This window comes from Metopolophium dirhodum, chromosome 5, assembly GCF_019925205.1.
Source record: "Metopolophium dirhodum isolate CAU chromosome 5, ASM1992520v1, whole genome shotgun sequence".
Lineage (NCBI taxonomy): Eukaryota > Metazoa > Arthropoda > Insecta > Hemiptera > Aphididae > Metopolophium > Metopolophium dirhodum.
The window spans coordinates 10,186,375-10,206,684 of NC_083564.1; the positions used below are offsets into that span (position 1 = coordinate 10,186,375).

Consider the following 20,310-nt stretch of genomic DNA (forward strand, 5'->3'; position numbering starts at 1 on the left):
TACAAACAAACAAAACAAAAGCAAAAACACGTTTAGTTGGCGCAACTAGAAGGTGCTTATTGCCTTAGGAGTGCTATACAGCACTTCTATTTAATAGCGGCTAGCTGCAGGCTTATTTCATTATGCTAAAAATCCAGAAAAATATTTTTCTGACCTATTGTCTAAGTGCTTTTCAACTATAATTGAAATAGTGTGAAATATGATCCTTATGAAAATATTAATGAAGTTTAAAAAAAAAATAAGGATTGCACTACCTATAGGTATAGTCTATTAGGCATTTAGACAGCATTTAGACATAGCATTTAGACATAGCATTTAGACCTCTATGATAATAAACAACAAAAAGTACATTTTATAGATATGAAACAAAATATTTTTATTAGCTCTATATTGTTTTAGTATTTATAACGAGCAAACCACTGGTAAATATGATGGTTTGACTTCTTTTTTTATTGTGCTGAGAAATATAGATGATTCACACTTTTCTGCCATAAGTAAAAGAAATTATTTTTATCCAAATTTTTAAACAGTACTTATATCTTATGAAAAAAATGAGACGTCCTTTCATAGTAAAGCCTTACAGGTTACAGTGGCGTATTTACGGGGGGGGAGGGTCCATGGGGTCCAAACCCTCCCCCCACCATTCACTCGCGTCTCGTTTATGTTAAATGTTGTGTTTTTACATGATTAAGTAAAACAAATTTTATTATACAATACGAAGGATTTTGTAAAAAAATTTCGAAGCTTCAGTTATCAACATTTTCAATTAATATCGTAATTCTTTTTGTTATCAGTTTGGTACCGAAAATGGTTGAAAAATACCGAATTTATTTTTTAATTCAAATATTTTGTAGTTTTGAACATTGCCTGTATCTACAGCTACTCCAAAGAGATCTTTTTCAACCTTAAAAAGGTTGAAAAGTTATCTAAGATCAACTACGAATGAAGTAATGTATTTAAGGAAATATTTTTATAAAAGTTATGTTATAACATAACTATATTAGATTCTGAGCGGAGCGATAAAGCTAGATGTTTTACAATGGTGTTTATTTTTTTTTTTTATTTTGTATACAAAATTTCTTTGATTTCAATATATATAGTACCTTATCTTTAAGCAAATTGGATCAAGATGGTACTTTAGCCTTTAGGGATGTCATTTTTTGATTTTCTCAATAGGTAGTTATTTAATGCCACGTGAAAAACCACCAAAAAAAAAAAAAAAAAAATTTCAATATTAATTCAACTTACAGGCTATAATAAATAATAACAATATAAAATATCCAGACTGACAAACCGTCTCCGCTCAGAATCGTTTTTCTTATAGAATGATATTATATCATTGAATTCAAGTTTAATACAATCCATTATACATTGACCCACTTGTAAGTTGTAACCTACTGTACAGCAGAGCGACATCCACTTACCCGCTTTTTTTTATTGGTGTTGTACATATTATTATTTAATAATTAAAAACTCAAAAATTGTATATCGTCTTATAAATATGGTATATTTATTTAATAAAGAGTAATTGGGTGGTGTGAAGGGCTTCGCACAAATTCCTAAATACGCCACTGAAGCCTTAGTTATGGATACTATTAAATTATTATTAAAAATGACACATTATACAGTTTTGAAAAAAAAACAGTACCCAGATTAGTAGAATATACAACAACATATTTTTACTACTTGAAAAAACAGCCACCTTATAATCAGGTACAAGATATTAGCACCACGCCACCCCTATATTTAATCTCAAGTTACGTCAATGTGAATAAACTATGCCTTTTACATGCTATGTCTTATATTATGATATAACTATAAATAGATAGTACAAAACGCTATAATAAAATAATTTTACCCACATCAATACATCATAACTATAATGTAATAAAATGTTATTAATTAAATATTCGAGATATACTATGATAAAAGTAATGAATTACGCAGGTGAAAAATAAATGTGTTTCAACCAATATAGGTGCTGCAGCTTTTTTTAGACGCCCACGCAAATTTTAGCGAGAATGGATGCTTAGTGCCTATACATATTATTATACACATAGCCATATAGGTAAACTAAAATTTAAAATAAAATACATTTAAGTTGGAAATCAAATAATAGTTATTCTCTTCAGTTGTAGCAAGCCTGGGCATAAACGAGTTAAAAAGTTAAAGGTAAGTTAATTTTAATTTCTTAAAAATTAATTTTCATTAACATAATTTTTAACTTAACTTATTTTAATTGATATAAACTTAATAAATAACGAGTTACTTTTAATCAGATTCAAGTTAAGTTAATTTTCAAATAATTAAATAATAAATACAATAAAAATTATTATTGATGTTACATAACCATTTACTAGAATAGGAAATTAGAAATATAGTTAAATTAATTTCTTGTTCCATTAACCAGAATTGTTCAAGAAAAATAACTTGAATAAATAGTAAATACATAATATTATGGCAATAGCCATTTAGGTATATATTATATCATAATATATAGTTGTATTGTATATATAAAGATTAAAGATAGACCATACTGCGGCATACGGACACATTGTAATAATAGTAATTAATAAATACTAATAACTAATAAGTAATATGATAATATTATCTTATTATATTAATATAGATACAAATCAAAAATTTACAATTATCAAGAACATATAAAAATATATTCGTCATAAATAAGTTTTTTATTTATTTATAAATCAAAAGATTGTATTTATTTCGGCATTTTCAATTTTTTAAGCTTTTGGTACCTACTACATAATTTTATATTTCTATTAATTCAGTACCTAATAATTTAATTCTATGTATAGAAAAGCTATTGGCTATTTCCTGTGTTCAATAATATTTATCATTTTTATTATTTTATACAATTAAACCATATTACTAGGTATTTATATAGATATTTAAAAAAAAAATTAGGTTAACTGTTAACTTTAAACTTTTTAAAATGTTTTCCATCAACTTGACTTAACTCAGTTAAAAACTAACATTAACTTGCCCAGGCTTGAGTTGTAGTATAAACTCGAATAGCGTAGACACTTAGAAGTTAGATGATTTTAGTTTAGATGATATAACATTTTTAAATTATTATAAATTTTCTTAAAAAACACACATTCAAATATTGAATATGATTTAAAGCCAAGTCAAAAATGTAATAAATACTACAAGGTATATAATATTATAATGCATAATGTCAACTACTAAATTATGAGTTACATATTTTAATTAATTAGGCACATCGGCTTGTGAGTGAATTTAAAAATTTAAATCGTGTACTTTGTGTCTTTATATAATGACTTTTACCTATGTATAAATGGATAATGTATATGTTATGCTATTTAAGCTATACATTAAACATATTATTATATAGTAATTATACACAGCGTGTTATTTTGTTACATAGGTATTATTACCTACTTAGGCTACCTATAGTTTTCTTACAACTCAAACGGATAAAATTCACAATAATGGTTGATTAAATAATAGCTAATAGATATATTTATATACATACAAAATTTATATAATATAGATAGGTACATTAAAATATTGTAATAATTTATATTTTATACCGAATAAATATTCGACATTTGTCCTTAGACATTACTTTAATTCATGATTTATGAGGTTAGGTTAAGATTTACCTACAAATTACCTAATTACAAAATTTGTATCTACCTAGTACCTATACATTTTTGTAGTTATTAAAATTAATAAATAAATAAAACCGTTTATACTTTTAATATCAACGAATGAGTTCTTGTGTCGTTCACCCCTCAACGAATTAAATAGAACTGAAATTATAAACTAAATTATTTCAATTCCACACATCCTTGCTAATGTAGCAATGGAAATTAAAATTCATTCTTGCACTGTAATTCATACAAAATATAAAGGTATTAGGTAACTACTCAGGAAATTGTTTACCTAAATTCAATAATAAATACTTTTAACTGGTTTGAATGGTTTATCGTTTGATGTATGATGTAATACAATACCATTAGAATATTTTTCTAAAATAATATTTCAATCGTCAGGAATACATAAATTTTTTTCCAAATTCACAAATATTGAAATATCCAATACAAATAAGTGCCAATTATGTTAAATTTATGACAGTTATAATTTTTTTTTTAATTATAAAATTGTAATTTTCCAATAAACAGATATGCTTCCAAGTTTTATTACGCCGTTGAAAATATGCACGCGGAATTATTAGAATATTATACTCTTTATATAGGCAATATATAATTTATGTATGCAGAAAAATACAAAAATAAAAAGTCAAAGAGATGCTGTAACGCAAAGATTATGTATTAATAAAATAATTTCCCAAAATATTACACAATGTGTTTCAACATTTATCATTTATTCAGACTTTTATCATAACAACTGCACAAAAATCTTAAAAATATATTTTAAATGTATGTAACTGTTTAAGGTATATATAATTTTAAGCGACTGTCAATGTATAGAAAATGAGTTAAGATAACAAAAGTACTACCTACCTACTTACCTATTGCTAAATATAATAAAATATTGTTAGGTATTGTATAATGCGAGAAATATAGAATGAATACATAATATTAAGCATGCAAAATAAATGAAGAACTATCAACTAATGATGGTTAGCTGAAACAAGAAAATTGTAAATTTGTTGATCACATAACAAGTTACGTAAGTTTTAGCAAAATAGGGATGTTTTCAACATCTTTTCAGAGGTCCTATACCTAATTGTGAAAATGGGGGACGGAGAGTATTGTGTTCTTGAGTATAAAAGTGTGGCCGATCTGAATTTAATATTTTTCATGTTGGACATATCTGTAATCTAACATAAAACTCTACAATAGGTACACCTACACTCGTACAAAAAACAATACTCTACTTCTTGGTCGTTTACTTTTGGTCTTTGAATTGTATAAGTATATTGCTGTGTGTGTGTATTATGTAGCCAAATGAGGTTATCGCAGTCGCTATACCTACTGACAGTAAAATTATTGGTACCTACCTATTATACTAAATATATTCCGTATTCAATTTATCTTGGATGTCTATTTTTATGGACGGTTATAGTCACCAGCTCTGCAGAGCTCTAACCCAAAATGTGTGTAACTGTGTACCTACCAGTAGGTACAGACTCCTAAAAACGAATTGACGTATATATAGGTACAATTGTACAAGAGTTAACAGATGATATTGCAAATTTAAACTGGACCAATTAGTTAAAATTGTAAAAATATAATTTTTTACGAACAAGGTTGAGAATATTTTGTCATTGGAATATTTTTATTTTTTAACTATGAGAAATGTTTTCTTTCTTATACTTCAAAAATTCATAAGAAACGATATTAATACGGTATAGCTCCTGCTGCTTCCCCCATATTTGTATACTCATTGTGTTAATTATATTATTCAAGGATGTGCAACTACCTTGTATTAGATTTAAACGTAAAATATGTTCATAAAAACTATGCGACATTGGTTCAGTGTTCTGCGCTACCTATATATTGACCAAATGGAATGTTATTTTCTTAATGGGTTTTACATAGGTCCCTGAATGAAATTTATTATGTTTTGCTAAATCTCATTAAATCACCAAGTGAAGTGGATTTTAAATACTAAATAAATATTAAAAATACATTCCTTGCTTCGTAACTAAACAATTATTACCTACTCGTTTATTTTTAAGCTGGCCAAGTCAATATTTAACGGGTAACAATAAAGTAAATTAAAATGCGCCTTAATTTAAATGGAACTTTTTACTTGACATAATATTATACGATAGCATAGATAACTTAAAACCTGTATTGTGTCTAAACAAATACGAATTAAACTCATATATTCGTACCTATATATTTATTTTATAGACAATACGTAAAAAACCTAACGTAGTAACGTCAAATACCTACTTCATACTTGGACATCAAAATATATAAGTAAACAAAAATATTAACAACTCTGAGATTTATTCAATACCCACCTACCTAATAATGAACAGTTTTAATATTTTGAAAATCGAATAAAATATAGAATTCCATAACAAACAACGTCTGTAATCATTCCAGAGTTATATAGTAAATAATAATTAATAACCAATCAGTGGTGCTATAGTGCACCAAGAATTCATGTAAACTAGGTACCTACACGGTTTACTAAACATTTTGTAGAAAATACTTTTTATGTTATCAACAAAAACTAAGCACCACACGATAATTAGGATTTAGGGGCAAATCGTTTTAACAGATACTCGATAAGGGTTTAGGTATATTAGTACCTATCCAAATTCTATAGGCTACGTCTAGCGTATAATCGCAATATAACTTGACTGTATAAAATAGGCAGGTAGAAACCTACCAAACGATACCTACTTACGAGCTTTTTTATTTTTAATTATTTGTTATTATTATTATTATTGATATTTATAATTTATGGTAGGTATTTAACCTTATACCTACTGCTGGATCCTGGATATGCAATTATTATATACCTAAAAGTACCTAATTGGTAATTTATAAAAATATATTTTGTTAGGTAGGTATAGGTATTTAATAGTTATATCTTGACATCAATTATTTAGAGACATAACCTAATAATTGATAAGTTGATTTACCTACTTGAATAATTAATCTGGTATCCTTAAGACTTAAAACTATTACTTTACAGCTTAAATAAATATACTTTATAGTTATTAGTTATTAATAATGTAGATCAGTGAAATCGCTATCAAAATCTTAACCGTTCAAAAAATGCTAGGTTAAAGATAGCTATTATCAAAAAAAAAAGTCAATCTACCAAGGTAGTAATATCTACATTAAAGACCATTGACCAAGTCTACTCTTTCTCTTCTTTCATTCTTTCTTTTCACTTCACTCCTACAACTACCATGAGCAAAACAAATCTCTTTTATTTATATTTATACTTGGCCAGCAGTTTCTGAATTTGCCTCTTGTGCATTGTAAACACCTATACGAGTTATACGACCTAACATTTTTCGGTATCGAATTTTATTTTAATGATACATGAAACAGACTTAGCCACAGTATATATATCATTACAATCTACTTTTTTATTTAGTGTTCTTTAACATGGTATTTTTAACGGTTAGATTTTTGATGGGTATATTGGATGTAACTTCTTTTTGTTGGCTTCAGCTTCGTGGGCGTTCTTATTGTCTTTTACAAGACACTGAAAGGTTTATGTTTGTCTTAGATCACACATCATTATGGATCCAATATGCCAATAGCTTTTTTTTTTAATATCCTTGGCGACGATTGAAATATTCTCTTACTTTGCTACAAGTCTACAGTCTACACGACTACACTTATTATTTGCTTTTTTTATTGCCATGGTAAATTAATATTGTTATTATTATAAATTATTTATTTCACATTTTCACATGTTTAGAACTCTCCTCCATAAAGCGGCACTAATTATAAGAAAATTGCGAATTCCAGATTTTTTTTTCTTTACTTACACTATATAGCTACCTATCTTGGTTAGATAGGTATATCTCTGTGCCAAATTTCAAGTATCTACCTCTACGGGAAGTGCCTTATAATTTTGATGACGAGTGAGTCAGTCAGTCAGTGACGAAAACTGAAACTTTTAAATTCTCCCATATAGCCATATTGAAACGGCTTAATATTATTATGAGCTCAATTTTCTACACTATCCTAGTATCCTATGAGCTATTATAGCTTAATCAATGTTTCAAATTTCAAAAGCCAAGGAACCCAGAAGGCGGAAATCAGATATTAGGGTGGGAAAAACCTGATGAACTGGTTCATGAAAAGATTAAAAGATATACAGCATGCTGCTTGAAGTTGGCATGGCACACTACCAGTGCGCTCATATTAATAGACTTTTTGAATAGGTAAATGAAAAAGGCACACCTATCTAAAAGTTTAAAAAAAATATAATTTTAGTTAATTGTAAGACCGCAGGAGTGTTATAATTTAGATTTTCCTAACCTACATATTACAAATAATTACTATCTACAAAGGCGGGTGTCTTGAAATGTGTGAGCAAGTAATAATAAATCGAATGCCCGAAGTCTCGTTAATAAAATCATATAAAAATTTAATTGTAAGTACCTACATATTTTGTTAATTTTTATTTTGTAAATAAATATAGATAGGTACCTAATTATTTATATGTTACCGTTACGGGTTACAAATATAGTTTATATTATATTAGTCAAGAATACGTCATCAACACTCAATTCTTTATTATAGGTAATATATTATATTTATTACGAAACAAACGTAACCTAACTTAACCCTTGGTAAAAGTGTACCTAATACGTAGATATTTTTTAATTAATGATATACCTACAATCCAAATGTAAATGCACAATTATTGGGTGTTTTTGTTATGATTTTATTAACGAATAATGGGGTTTTTTTTCAGACGTTTTTACCGTGAACTTTTTACTGTTTACCAACAAATCATTTTAAAATTTTTAATTCAAACAAATTTTTGAAAATCACGATTTACTAAAAAAATGGCAATAGTTTAATTTAGTAATTTTGCTTAGAAACATTTAGTTCTTAAATATTTTTTTGAAAAATGTATTATATTTACACATAATTGTATGTAAAATTACCTTTTAAGTACAATGTTCATTTTTCTAGCTGTGTAGCAATATAGTTTCATGCTTATTAATTGTTTTTCCAACTTTAGAAACTATTTTCAAATAAATAATCTATGGTTGCACAACCATCTGCTCTTGGACAATTCAGAATTTATTGTATGTTCAATAGATTAAATATATCATTTAAATTTGAGTTAGTGAATCAATAAAACATATTATAATAATATTAACTACATAGATACAATAATATTGTCAATTTTTCATAGATTAAGTAGGATTTCAGAGAAAATATATGGCATATCAAACAAAGAATTTTTAAAAATAACACGACACGAATTACAATAATTATTATTTAATAAATTTAATTTAATTCATCATTTTATCATTTTATCATGAAATTAGTTTTTGTGTAGGACGTAATTTTTCATTTTGATATACCTACAGTACAATTCATTAAATAGGTTTATGCATATTTAAATAATGATGTTATTCTTATTGTGTATTCTGTATCAAAAATTAACTATTTGTATATTTAATTTAAAACTTTACTCTGTGTCTATCAGGTTATCATTCATTAAGACCAGGAGCCCACAGTCTTCCGTACTCCACCAGCCCACTTACAAACTGGCGGCCCTTGGGTACGTTCTTATTCCGTGCATAGTTTTATTATTTTATAGTTAGCCAGTAAGTCTCCATTTCTTCAACTTTTATCTCTTAGCATATTTTCAGTCATCACGGCCCCTCATGACTTTTAACGACACAAAATTGTTACTTGCCGGGCCAATCCGGCCGTGATTAAGACATTTGCTATTCTATATATACATTGTATATAAATTAGGTTGAGTACCTAAAATATTTGGTTACTTATTAGGTACCTAAATGAAACATAACAACCATTGCACTAACATAATTAGACAGCTTTGGATTCTTGTACTTTAAATACTACCAAGTGTTATTATTATGTTACTAAATAAGAACCATATAACATCTTGATATATCTACAATATACAAATGTCAATTAATTGGATAAAATCAATGAATAATTTATTTACATGAAAGTTAACATGATAGTTACATGAAATAAAATTAATTTTGAAACAAATGAAAAAATGTATTGGTATTTTAAATTTTTTATCATCCACTGATGGTAAATACTAAATAATAATATTTTACATTTTTGCTTCATGAAAAATATACAGTTTAAAATATTTATATTTTCCACAGTAAAATTCTTAAACACAAGTAAAACATTTTTACACTCAAATTATATTTAACAGTTGTACAAATACACAATATTATGTATGGTTAACAAGTACATTAGAATGTAAACACAATAAACATTATACATAATATTGTTTTCAACAGGACACAGCCAACATTTACTTTAAAAATTCGTCATAATTTTCATTAAACAAGTGGTAAAAGGACTTAAATATAATAAGGTATAACGATAACAGCTAAAAATAATCAAACTCAACATAAATCATTTGGGTTGCCTAGACATGATTTTTTCAATATCTACTACTTCTTTAGGACAATCTTCACTTAACACCTCAATACCGTTTTCAGTGATCAACACATCATCTTCTATTCGTATGCCCAATCCAAGGAATTCTTCATGAACTCTTATATTATTTTTACTTACATAAACACCTAAATTAAATAATATTAAATATGTTATACATTTTAAGGACATTTCAAGAAAATGTAAAAATAATAGAACTAACCAGGTTCCACTGTAATGATAAAACCAGGTTCAGTCTTAATACTTTTTTTGATGGTACCAATATCGTGTACGTCCATACCCAAATAATGACTAACATGATGAGGGCACAATGCACGAGCTAACTAAACAATTTAAATTACCTATTTTACAATTTCATTCTCAAGAAATATAATCTATAATATTTTAATACTTACCATATTTAGCTCAGAAGGATCAACATTTTTTTTAAATACATGGGCTGCTGCCAAGGCTTTTCCTAATTTAAAACACATGGCTTCATACAATGTGTCTAATGATGGACGAGCTTGACACATGTCAATCAATTCTTTTTGAACACATAAAGTAGCTTCATATAATGTCTTTTGAGCGTCAGAAAACCATCCATTTGCTGGCCATGTCCGAGATATATCACTTGAGTATCCATGATATTCGCAGCCTAATTAACCATAATATGGTTATTAATTGTTGATACTTTTAAAACTTTAAGATAATAACTTTAAATATTAAAATTATAACTGCATAATAGACATATTTATACATAATATAATACAAAATCTATTGTACATGAATATTAATTTAATCTCACCAGCATCGACAAGAATTAAATCCCCATCCTTGATTTTTTGTTTATTGTCAATGTAATGCAAGGTATTAGCATTATTTCCAGCGGCAACCACTGGAGGATATGCAAGATACTCAGCTCCACCCATTCGACATTCAAAGTCTAACCTAGCATACAGTTCATGTTCTGTTGACCCTGGTTTTGTTGACATCATTGCTTCAATAAAAGCTTTAGAGGCTATTTTACAACTTTGTCGCATTAATCTTTGTTCGGCTAATGACTTATATAATCGTAATTTGTGACAATGATCGACCAAACTATCATCTAGCTACAAAAAAAAATTAATATGTAATATAAAATTCAGTATCAATAATAGTTTGAACCTGGGCTTGAAACCGGTTACCATGACCAATTTTGGGTCTGGTAACCGCTTCCCGGTTTGTAAGTTTTAATTTTGAGAAGCGGTTAACAATTACCGGTAACCACCAAGTTCAATTAAGGGATAATGTGTGGCGATAACCTTTTTTTAAAAAACCAGATGATTCAACAAAACTGGAAATATCAAAAAAAAATAATGTTATTTTTAATTTTTATATTTTTTTTTTGGAAATTGTATTCTATTTTTTTGATTAATAATTTTATTTACAAGATAATAAATAGGAACGATACTAATAATAATAAGTAAAAATAAGTAATAAGCACCAATCGTAGATACTAAGTACGATTCATTTGTTCATAGACATACTATAGAACATATTAGATGATTATTATTTATTTTATTTTATTGTTATTGACACCGTTGATTAAGACTTTTCCATAAACTATTTTTCAATCGATGGTTATGGGTAATTTACTAATTTAATTTAAATTTATATTTATCCATAGCTTCAAATGATAAAATATAGCCATATAGGTATTTATTTTTTTAATTTAGCGTGTCCCTAAATCGTTTTATAAAGTAGATATTTGTTTTATGTTAATTAAAAATAACTAAAATTTTCCAAAAAAAAACCGAAGAGGTTACCGTTAATCTTGAAGAATTAAAACCGATGACCACATTTTTAGGGATCATTTTGGTAACCAGTAATCAATTACCACTAATTCTAAAAACCCCTAAAACCGTTAACCAAATTGTTCATAAGCAGTTTCATGCCCTGGTTTGAACAAACAAACAATAATAATTAAATAATAAAGAATAACAATAAAAGATAATGATCAGTTGTCAATTACCTAATAAGAACTCACATAAATTGAATTTTCTGCAGCAGCATTATTAACAGTCTTATCAACAACACTTTGGACTTTTTGCTTTTGATTGTACCATAGAACACAATTTGTATGGCCTTTAAGTTCAGATATTATAAATTCTGAAAGCTGGGGTAATGTTTTGCCACCATCAACACCAAAAATTAACGATGCACACTCAGCTTCTACAGAACAATAATTCTATATAGTTACATGAATCGTAAAATAATTAGCAATCATCTACTTGTACTAGGTCCATTCCACAACTCAGACTGAAGATCATAAGGCTTGACAAATAGAGTTGACGTAAAGTTATCTACAGAATTACCGCACAAAACCAAAGCACTGTCAGTTTCCTGACATCCACTAAAATATAAAAAATCCGTATTTTGTCTAAACGGATATGGAATATGGTCAGACATGTACTGCCTAATGGCTGACGGTATAACAATTACATGGTAAAAATCTTTTCTTGTACTCAATACAGATTCCATTAACTTGCGTCTTCTAATCGTAAATTCTTCTTTTTGTATTCCGGGTACAAGCTGAAATGTATTGAGTAATTAATTTATATTTAATTAGGTTCACTCTACACGGTTTGTCTCTTTAAATACTCACTTCACCTTTCATCACTAAATGGGGATGAGATTCATCTGTGGGTTGACCGCAAATCAACGGTGTTTTCACAATATTTTTCATACTCATTTGATGTATACATCTACTACTATTCGACCAAAACTCTGTCAATTTCCCTGCATCAAAATGTCACACATATTATTATGTTTGAAACATTTAATTAAAAATATTTAGAGAAACTACTGAATTATCTTACCGGCATAATTACTCAAACAAAATAATCGGGCATGAGGATACATTATTGTTAAATTTAATAAATACAGTACAATATTTGAGTCGTTTTACAATTGTCAAATTCAGACATTCAGTAAAAATTTTGAAAGTGATCCTTTTGAAAAATCATATTGGCATATTGTGTAGTGTATCCAAACCAGCGAAAATAATATGGTAAAATACTTGGAATTTTTATCACCAGTTATCGTTTTGATGATCACCTCAAGATTTTATAACTTATTGTGAATAACAAAAAAAAACACTTCTTACATACTGGAAAGTCAAATAATTGTTGTTCAAACACTTCAAATTCTGGATGTAAATCGTCAATTTTTTTATTTAAAAATTACAATTTTTTTTGTAACCTTTATCATAGATAAATCTATGCTTTTATAATACATACAATAATTGTAATTTATTGATGAACTGGTAGCTCTACCTTGCAAGACACGTGAGATTTATAATTTTTATTGGTTAGTGGTTATATCATTTTGAAGAAATGTAGATTGATAACAAAATATTCAAAATAATAAATGTTTGTAATGTTTGATGTTCCCAACATTTAAAAAATAAATAGTAACAAACTAACAACTGTTGAACTGTAAGTTTGTAAACTAACAAGTAAGACGAAGTATTGACTATTAATTACTAAAATGCATATTAGGTATTATATATATTATATATTTTTATTAATGAATTATATCTTAAATCCTGTTGCAGAGTAATAATTATTCAAGGGAGAGATTTATAAGCATGGCGACAATTTCAGAATTCAAACAATTATTTGACAAATTTTTACGGGAAAATAAATGCCCTACTGGAGAAATAGTGAAAAAAAAATATTATTTTCCTGTTGATCAATTAAAGGTAAGAACAGTAAAATATACAAACTAATAATTAATTATACTATTTATAAATATTTTTTGTAGACAATTTACACATCTATGCTTACAACTACCAATATACAATGGTCACAATTTCAACAAATGTTAACAAATTATGTTGAAAATTTGGATTTTTGTTATTACTCGTGGGAATGTTTTTCATTAATTGTTCAACATTTGAACACAGACAAAACAAATGTATACATGTTTACAAATCTTTTAGGATTTATTAAAATTCCTACTGAAAAAAATGAAGACGACAAATTACTTTTTAAAAATAACAGTAAGTATACATAATAATATTTATAATTGACAAATAAATTAATAACTTTTGAATTTGTTTGATAGAACGACCTCAATTTAAATATAATTCTGAACAATTAAAATCATGGGTTACGATAGTTTGGGATGATATGAAACCCTTCATGTTGTCAAATATTAAAATTAGAAGAGAGATGTTAACACTGTTGATTGAAAAAATGCAAATGCACTTGAATAATCCGCTTGTAACTGCAGACTTCTTAATGGATTCATTGGATACTCGTATGTTTTCATTTCTATACTATTTTATTAAAAAATAATTATAATTTATATAGTAGTCATTAACATGTCTATTACTTGTTTATTAAATATATAGCTGGTCCCATTGCAATATTAGGACTTCAAGGCATTTTTATTTTGGTCAAGGATTATAATTTGTAAGTAAATATTTAATTACCTATACTGAAAATATTTGTTGTTTTAAAATTAAAATATTTTCAAATTCTTAACAAGCAATTTAAAATGCATTTTTCAAACTATACATTTTTATAAAAATGTAATTTATTTATTATCTATTAAACATTTACAGTCAAATGTTTAATAGATGTGTCAGCTATTTTTATTTTTAAATTGATTTTTTCCAAACTTCTAATATAGTTAATGTTGCCGATCTAATACTAATGCATGGTTTATATAATCTCTTTATAAAGAAAAAATACTAAAATAAAAATAATTTCAACTTTGAAATAATATAACAGGAAAATTCTACTTGTTTGAATCTAATTTTTTTGTTATTGTTTCTAAATAGAGAATGTCCAAATATTTATGGGAAACTTTACAACTTTTTTACTACAGATATGTTTAATTATCGGTATAAAATCAGATTGTTTTATTTGGCTGATATATTTCTTCGTTCAACGTAAGTAATTTTAAACATTTTGATCAAACTATTTATAAATACAATGTTGAATAGTGTCATAATGAAAGTATGTAAAATATTGCAATTTAAAAATTAAAATATTGTAGAAAAACAAACATAATTACTGATAATGATATTATCTTTAAATTTGATAATATGTCAATTTTGCTCACACTCATATTAAAACTAAGCTAACAACCTGAAATCGGTTCAACTCAAATTTGATATGTTTGTAAGATGAAGAAAACATGCAGGCGTGAAATCCTCTTAAGAATTATCCACAGTAGTTTTAGATTCTGAGCGGAGCGATGAATGTATTGATTTTACAATGATGTGTTTTTTTTGAGTCTATCAACACCTTTAGGGGCAATAAAAATGCTTGGATTTTTACTGCAAGTAGGAACCGAAATCTAGTTATTACTTTTGGGTCATAAATAAAATATTCCCAGTAGTTTTTATAAGTGATAGAGAGAAAAAATTAAGAAAAATTTAGATTACGTTTATTTTCACTCAAAACCAGTTTTTGACAATTTTTTTTTTTTTGAAAACAAATAATTGTAGATATTTCTAATTTTTATAAATCTTTTTATTACCATTTTCCATAAAACATTGTTCATGTTCTTTCAATTTTCAAAAAATGTTGACTGTGTTATTTATAAGCATGAGAACTGTTTGATTTTTATGAAATTTTTGTCTATAAATAATTTTTCCCTCGAATTTATAAAAAAAACTTAATAATGAATTATAATATTCATATAAGTTTTTCTATCTCTATCAAAAATAATTTACCTGAAGGTCACGTTCATTTTTATGAGCGTTTGAAGTTCAAATTTTTATTTTTTACGACATTGGATCACCTGTAAATTCACAATTTTCTTATTTAGTTGTAATTCAAAAACTAGTACTAACCGTTAAATACTTAAAATTTTCAACAATGTTAATTAATCTTAATTTTCTATACATGACACCAATTTCAAAATATCTAGATTCGTTTTGAGCTATTTATAGACATTTTAAATGTTCACTATTTTTTTAGTTTTTTCTCTATAAATATGAATAAAATAAATTTTACTGAGTCTAAACTCAAGAATCTTACAATTTTAATAAAAGATTCCTCATTAGTTGTTATACTAGCAGTTAAATTTTAAAAATACATAGGCACGTTGAAGTTAAAATTTTGACAAAACTTATAAATTATTCAATTTTTATAGCCACAATTTTAAATAAAATTTCTCGTAAGTAGTTAAAATTGTAACCAAAAAATCTAAAAAATATATTAAAAGAGTTTTTTTTTATAGATATTTCAAGTTAAAATGTTGACAAAATTATAAATATTTAAACGAAGAATAACTATGTTAGTTGTTAATACATTATTCGTGGGGAGTATATATTAATATATGTTTATTTTTATTTTGTCATTTATATTTATATTTTTTTGTTTCCGATTGAGTTTATCTTATCGTTTCTAAGAATCTTCAAGAAATTTTCTTACCCTGCCTTACTTTCTTCCCCACGTCTACCACTGATAAGCCAAAGTGGCTGAAGGCATTATTATTACTATATACCAAGGTTGGTTTACTAAAGAGCCAATTTTTAGAATTTTTTAATCTAATGGGTCAGAGTATATAGATATATCGTAATAAAGAGGATATTTTTGAACAGTAATTTTTTCCATAAGTACACGTCAATCTCTTTTGTATACAGTGAGTTTCACTCAAATGGTAACACAAAATATTTCCGTTCAGTGACCTTGGATTGAATTGGGGATTTTTCGAGGAGCTAGGGAATACTAAGATACACATTTTGTGATCATTTTCGAATTTTTAATTCTTTTATTGTGCGCATGCGCAATAAAACTTACATTTTTTTTAAATGGAAACACCTATTTTCAACACCAGATTTCGATAGAACTATTTTTTTTAAGCAATTTTGATATACAAACTTTTTTCCTATCTCAAAAATTGACTGAATTACAGCCATTCCAAGTTAAAACAAAAAAAAATTGTTGTTAAATTTTCAATATTCTGTATTTTGTCATTTTATTATTATTTTTGGTTGGAAGCAAGATAAACGGAAGGGCATGCGTTTATAGGTTATTTGAATAAAGTTAAACATTTTATTTTTATAATTAAGTTTAAATTTAATTTAAATTATTTTTAAACATATTATTACAAATATAATAATACACAAGATTTCGATAGAACTATTTTTTTTAAGATATAGCTGCCAGTAGGACAAATTTATTTATATATTTATTAATAATTTATAATTTTCCATTGCATATTCGAAAACATTGTTTGTCGGTTTTATAGTTGCCTCATAACATTTGCCAAGGTGGGCTATTGGCCTCCTGAACCACCCCTTACATATCACCCCCTGCATCTGCATGTCGTATATCGCTCGCCGAATTTGATCGATGGTCGACATCTGTCGGTCCAATTTATTATTTTAAACATATTTTACCATTCCTAGTGGCTAATTTTTATGAGTGTGATATTGATTGTGCAATTTTTTTTAAATAAGGTCAGAGAATATTAATTGGTATGACGTTTAAAAATGTATAACCCCTCCCCCCTCCCTATTAAAAATCTCTAATTGCGCATATGGTGTGAACTTTCAACTTTTACGTGTATTATAACTTGTACATGACAATTTCAAAATATTTAGATTAATTTTTAGCTATTACCTATTTATACCGTGAACCCAGTCATACTGTTCAATGATAATATAGTATTGACTCAAAAATTAATAACAGTATAATAATTGCAATGTTTTTGGCAAAAATTAAATCAACCTTCAGTAGTCATACTAATAATAATATAGGTCACTTTAATAACAATATCAAAAAAGTGGGTAAGTGGATGTCGCTCTGATGTACAGTAGGTTACAAGTTCACTAGTTTCAATAGTGTGTTGTTAGTTTTGATACTAGAGTGAATTGACCTACTATCAAACTTTTAGGTAAGAACATTATCTGTGTTTAAGCGTTGGTGATTTTTTAATATTTTAACTTTCAAGAAAGATATGAGTATGTAAAATATTACAAATTAAAAGTGCTCATATCTTGCTTAAAAATTATAATATTGAAAAATTGCCATAATTTATGCACAGATAATTTTCTTACTTACAAGTTTGATAATAGGTCAATTCATTCTAATATCAAAACTAACAGCACACTATTGAAAATAGTGAATGAACATTTGCTATGTCATACATGTGTATGACAGAGACAACAAATGCATGGGTAACGTCCTCTTAATAACTTATTATTTATTAAACATTTTGTATGTTAATCAATTTTATCTAGTTCCAGTTTTATTTTTGTGTATTTATTATAGCCATTTACCTGAGTTGCTTGTCGCTGCATTTGTTAAACGCATGGCTAGACTTTCGTTGATTGCACCACCTACTGACATACAAATTATGGCAGCATTTATAGGAAATTTACTTATTAGACATCCGCCATTAAAAGTATTGATCCAAAGTGATTCCGTTGGTAATTTTGCACTTATAAAAATATAATATATTTTTTTAAATTTAAAAATATTATTAAAATTGCATGTTTGACTTTTAGTTGGTTCAGATCCTTATATTTTTGAAGAAAAAGATCCACTAAAATCAAATGCATTAAACAGCTCATTATGGGAACTTGTCTCTTTAAAACAACACATTCTACCAAAAGTGGGAAAATCTGTAAACTTTTTATTTAAAAAGTTGCCGCAAGTTGAATGGGACATGAGTGAATTATTGGATGACTCTTATGAAAGTGTAAGTAAAAACCTAGTGACTATTATTTATGTGAACTTTTTTTCCAGATATAATATAAAATCATTTTCTCAACATCCACTTACGTCTGGTATACTGGCGGAACCCTTGAGTTTGTCCCAAGGAACCTTATTGTTCCGTGGAACATACTTTAGGAATCACTGAAGTAGTGGACAACATTTTGTGGAGCGCCTCTGTATCACTACTCTACTCCGCTAATCTATACTTATATATTATTATGTATGCTTATAAAGTTATAACTATTTGGTCTTTATAAGTCAAAATACTCTTGCAATAAATGATGACAGCAGAGGAGTAGTATTATTTGAATAGAGCCTCTTCTGCTGTCGGTTGAACAGGAAAAAAATAAATCGTAATACTCCAGATATTCTGCTTCGAAATATGAAATAAAAGATGTATGGTGTATTTCAAAAAAGGAAAAAAAATTAAAAATAATAACCATTAAAGATAGTAAAAAAATATTTTCAAAACATTTGAAGTATGAAATAGTGAGTGTAGACACTTAAACGGATCATCAGGTGTATTATTGTTGAGACTATATTATTTAGAAAAATTGATATTTCGTGCCCTCAAAAATATAATTTTTTAGAAGGAAGAATAACCTAACTTTTGATATGCATACAATTCAGTATTCAAATTTAGCAACTACATAATTACGTATTCATGACTTCATATCTTTATCACCACAATTTTTTTTTATTATTAACTTATACATTGATCAGTCTAATATACTAATATGTATTTTAACAAACATATATTTATTAACTTACTTGGTTTTGTAATAGATGATTGATGAAGAATACAAGACAGACTTTCAAAAAGTGAGCTTAACATATGAAAAACCGGTTTCATTTTCTGTACCACTATCCAATCATATGGACGATTTATGGACTTTAGATGATTAAATTAAACTGTTATTATGTTATTTTTTTTTTTTTTTGATGTATATCATTCAATATATGTTGACTTTATATTTCACAAAACTGTACAAATTGAGCCTCTATTATTATTATGGTGTTATTCCATCTAGTGATACAATAAGGATTCTGAAAACAGATTTTCACAAAGCCTGATTCAGAACTTTATCCGCCAAATAGATAAATTTTGTCAGACACCATTTTTTTTTAAGGATTTGGAGCAAACATTTGATTATGTTTATATCAAAACATTAGACTTAACAACTTATTTGTTTTCAAAATCCTGATAAAAAATACTTACATAGGGATTAGGGATAGGAGTATGCTGTGCTAGTGCATACATCATAATGTGAAATAAAATTTAATTTGATTCAAGTAAAACTGTTCATGCTTATACGATGCTAATTGCTCAACTGTGATATTATTATCTTAATTATTCACAATAAGAACAATTAATATTACATTTGACTTTTGTCATATCTAGATGTTAATTTTGTCAAATTTCAAAATAAAAATACCTTGCATATTAATGTTAAATTGCTATACATAAATACATAATCATA

The 20,310-nt window shown here is 26.8% G+C and overlaps 2 protein-coding genes across 5 annotated transcripts; one reads left to right on the top strand and one right to left on the bottom strand.

Annotated features, from left to right (window-relative positions):
* Positions 1-9,617: 9,617 nt before the first annotated feature.
* On the bottom strand, positions 9,618-13,321 carry LOC132944505 (xaa-Pro aminopeptidase 3-like). Of its 2 annotated transcripts, XM_061013878.1 has the most exons (8): positions 12,965-13,321; positions 12,751-12,884; positions 12,377-12,677; positions 12,133-12,317; positions 10,912-11,215; positions 10,520-10,761; positions 10,327-10,447; positions 9,618-10,252 (listed from the first exon to the last, which is right to left on the bottom strand). In XM_061013878.1, the coding sequence occupies exons 1-8, from the start codon at positions 13,005-13,007 to the stop codon at positions 10,083-10,085; spliced, it is 1,500 nt and encodes a 499-aa protein (XP_060869861.1). In that variant the 5' UTR covers positions 13,008-13,321; the 3' UTR covers positions 9,618-10,082. The 2 variants fall into 2 exon arrangements, with proteins under 2 accessions (XP_060869861.1, XP_060869862.1); XM_061013879.1 differs by lacking the exon at positions 12,965-13,321 and having other exon boundaries at positions 12,756-12,884.
* A 125-nt stretch (positions 13,322-13,446) lies between these two features.
* Positions 13,447-20,286, top strand: LOC132944506 (nucleolar complex protein 4 homolog B). Of its 3 annotated transcripts, none has more exons than XM_061013881.1 (9): positions 13,447-13,582; positions 13,702-13,848; positions 13,911-14,148; positions 14,214-14,408; positions 14,503-14,563; positions 14,935-15,045; positions 18,383-18,540; positions 18,619-18,812; positions 19,616-20,285. In XM_061013881.1, the coding sequence occupies exons 2-9, from the start codon at positions 13,735-13,737 to the stop codon at positions 19,733-19,735; spliced, it is 1,191 nt and encodes a 396-aa protein (XP_060869864.1). In that variant the 5' UTR covers positions 13,447-13,582; positions 13,702-13,734; the 3' UTR covers positions 19,736-20,285. The 3 variants fall into 3 exon arrangements, with proteins under 3 accessions (XP_060869864.1, XP_060869863.1, XP_060869865.1); XM_061013880.1 differs by having other exon boundaries at positions 13,482-13,602; positions 19,616-20,284; XM_061013882.1 differs by having other exon boundaries at positions 13,526-13,645; positions 19,616-20,286.
* Positions 20,287-20,310: the final 24 nt, after the last annotated feature.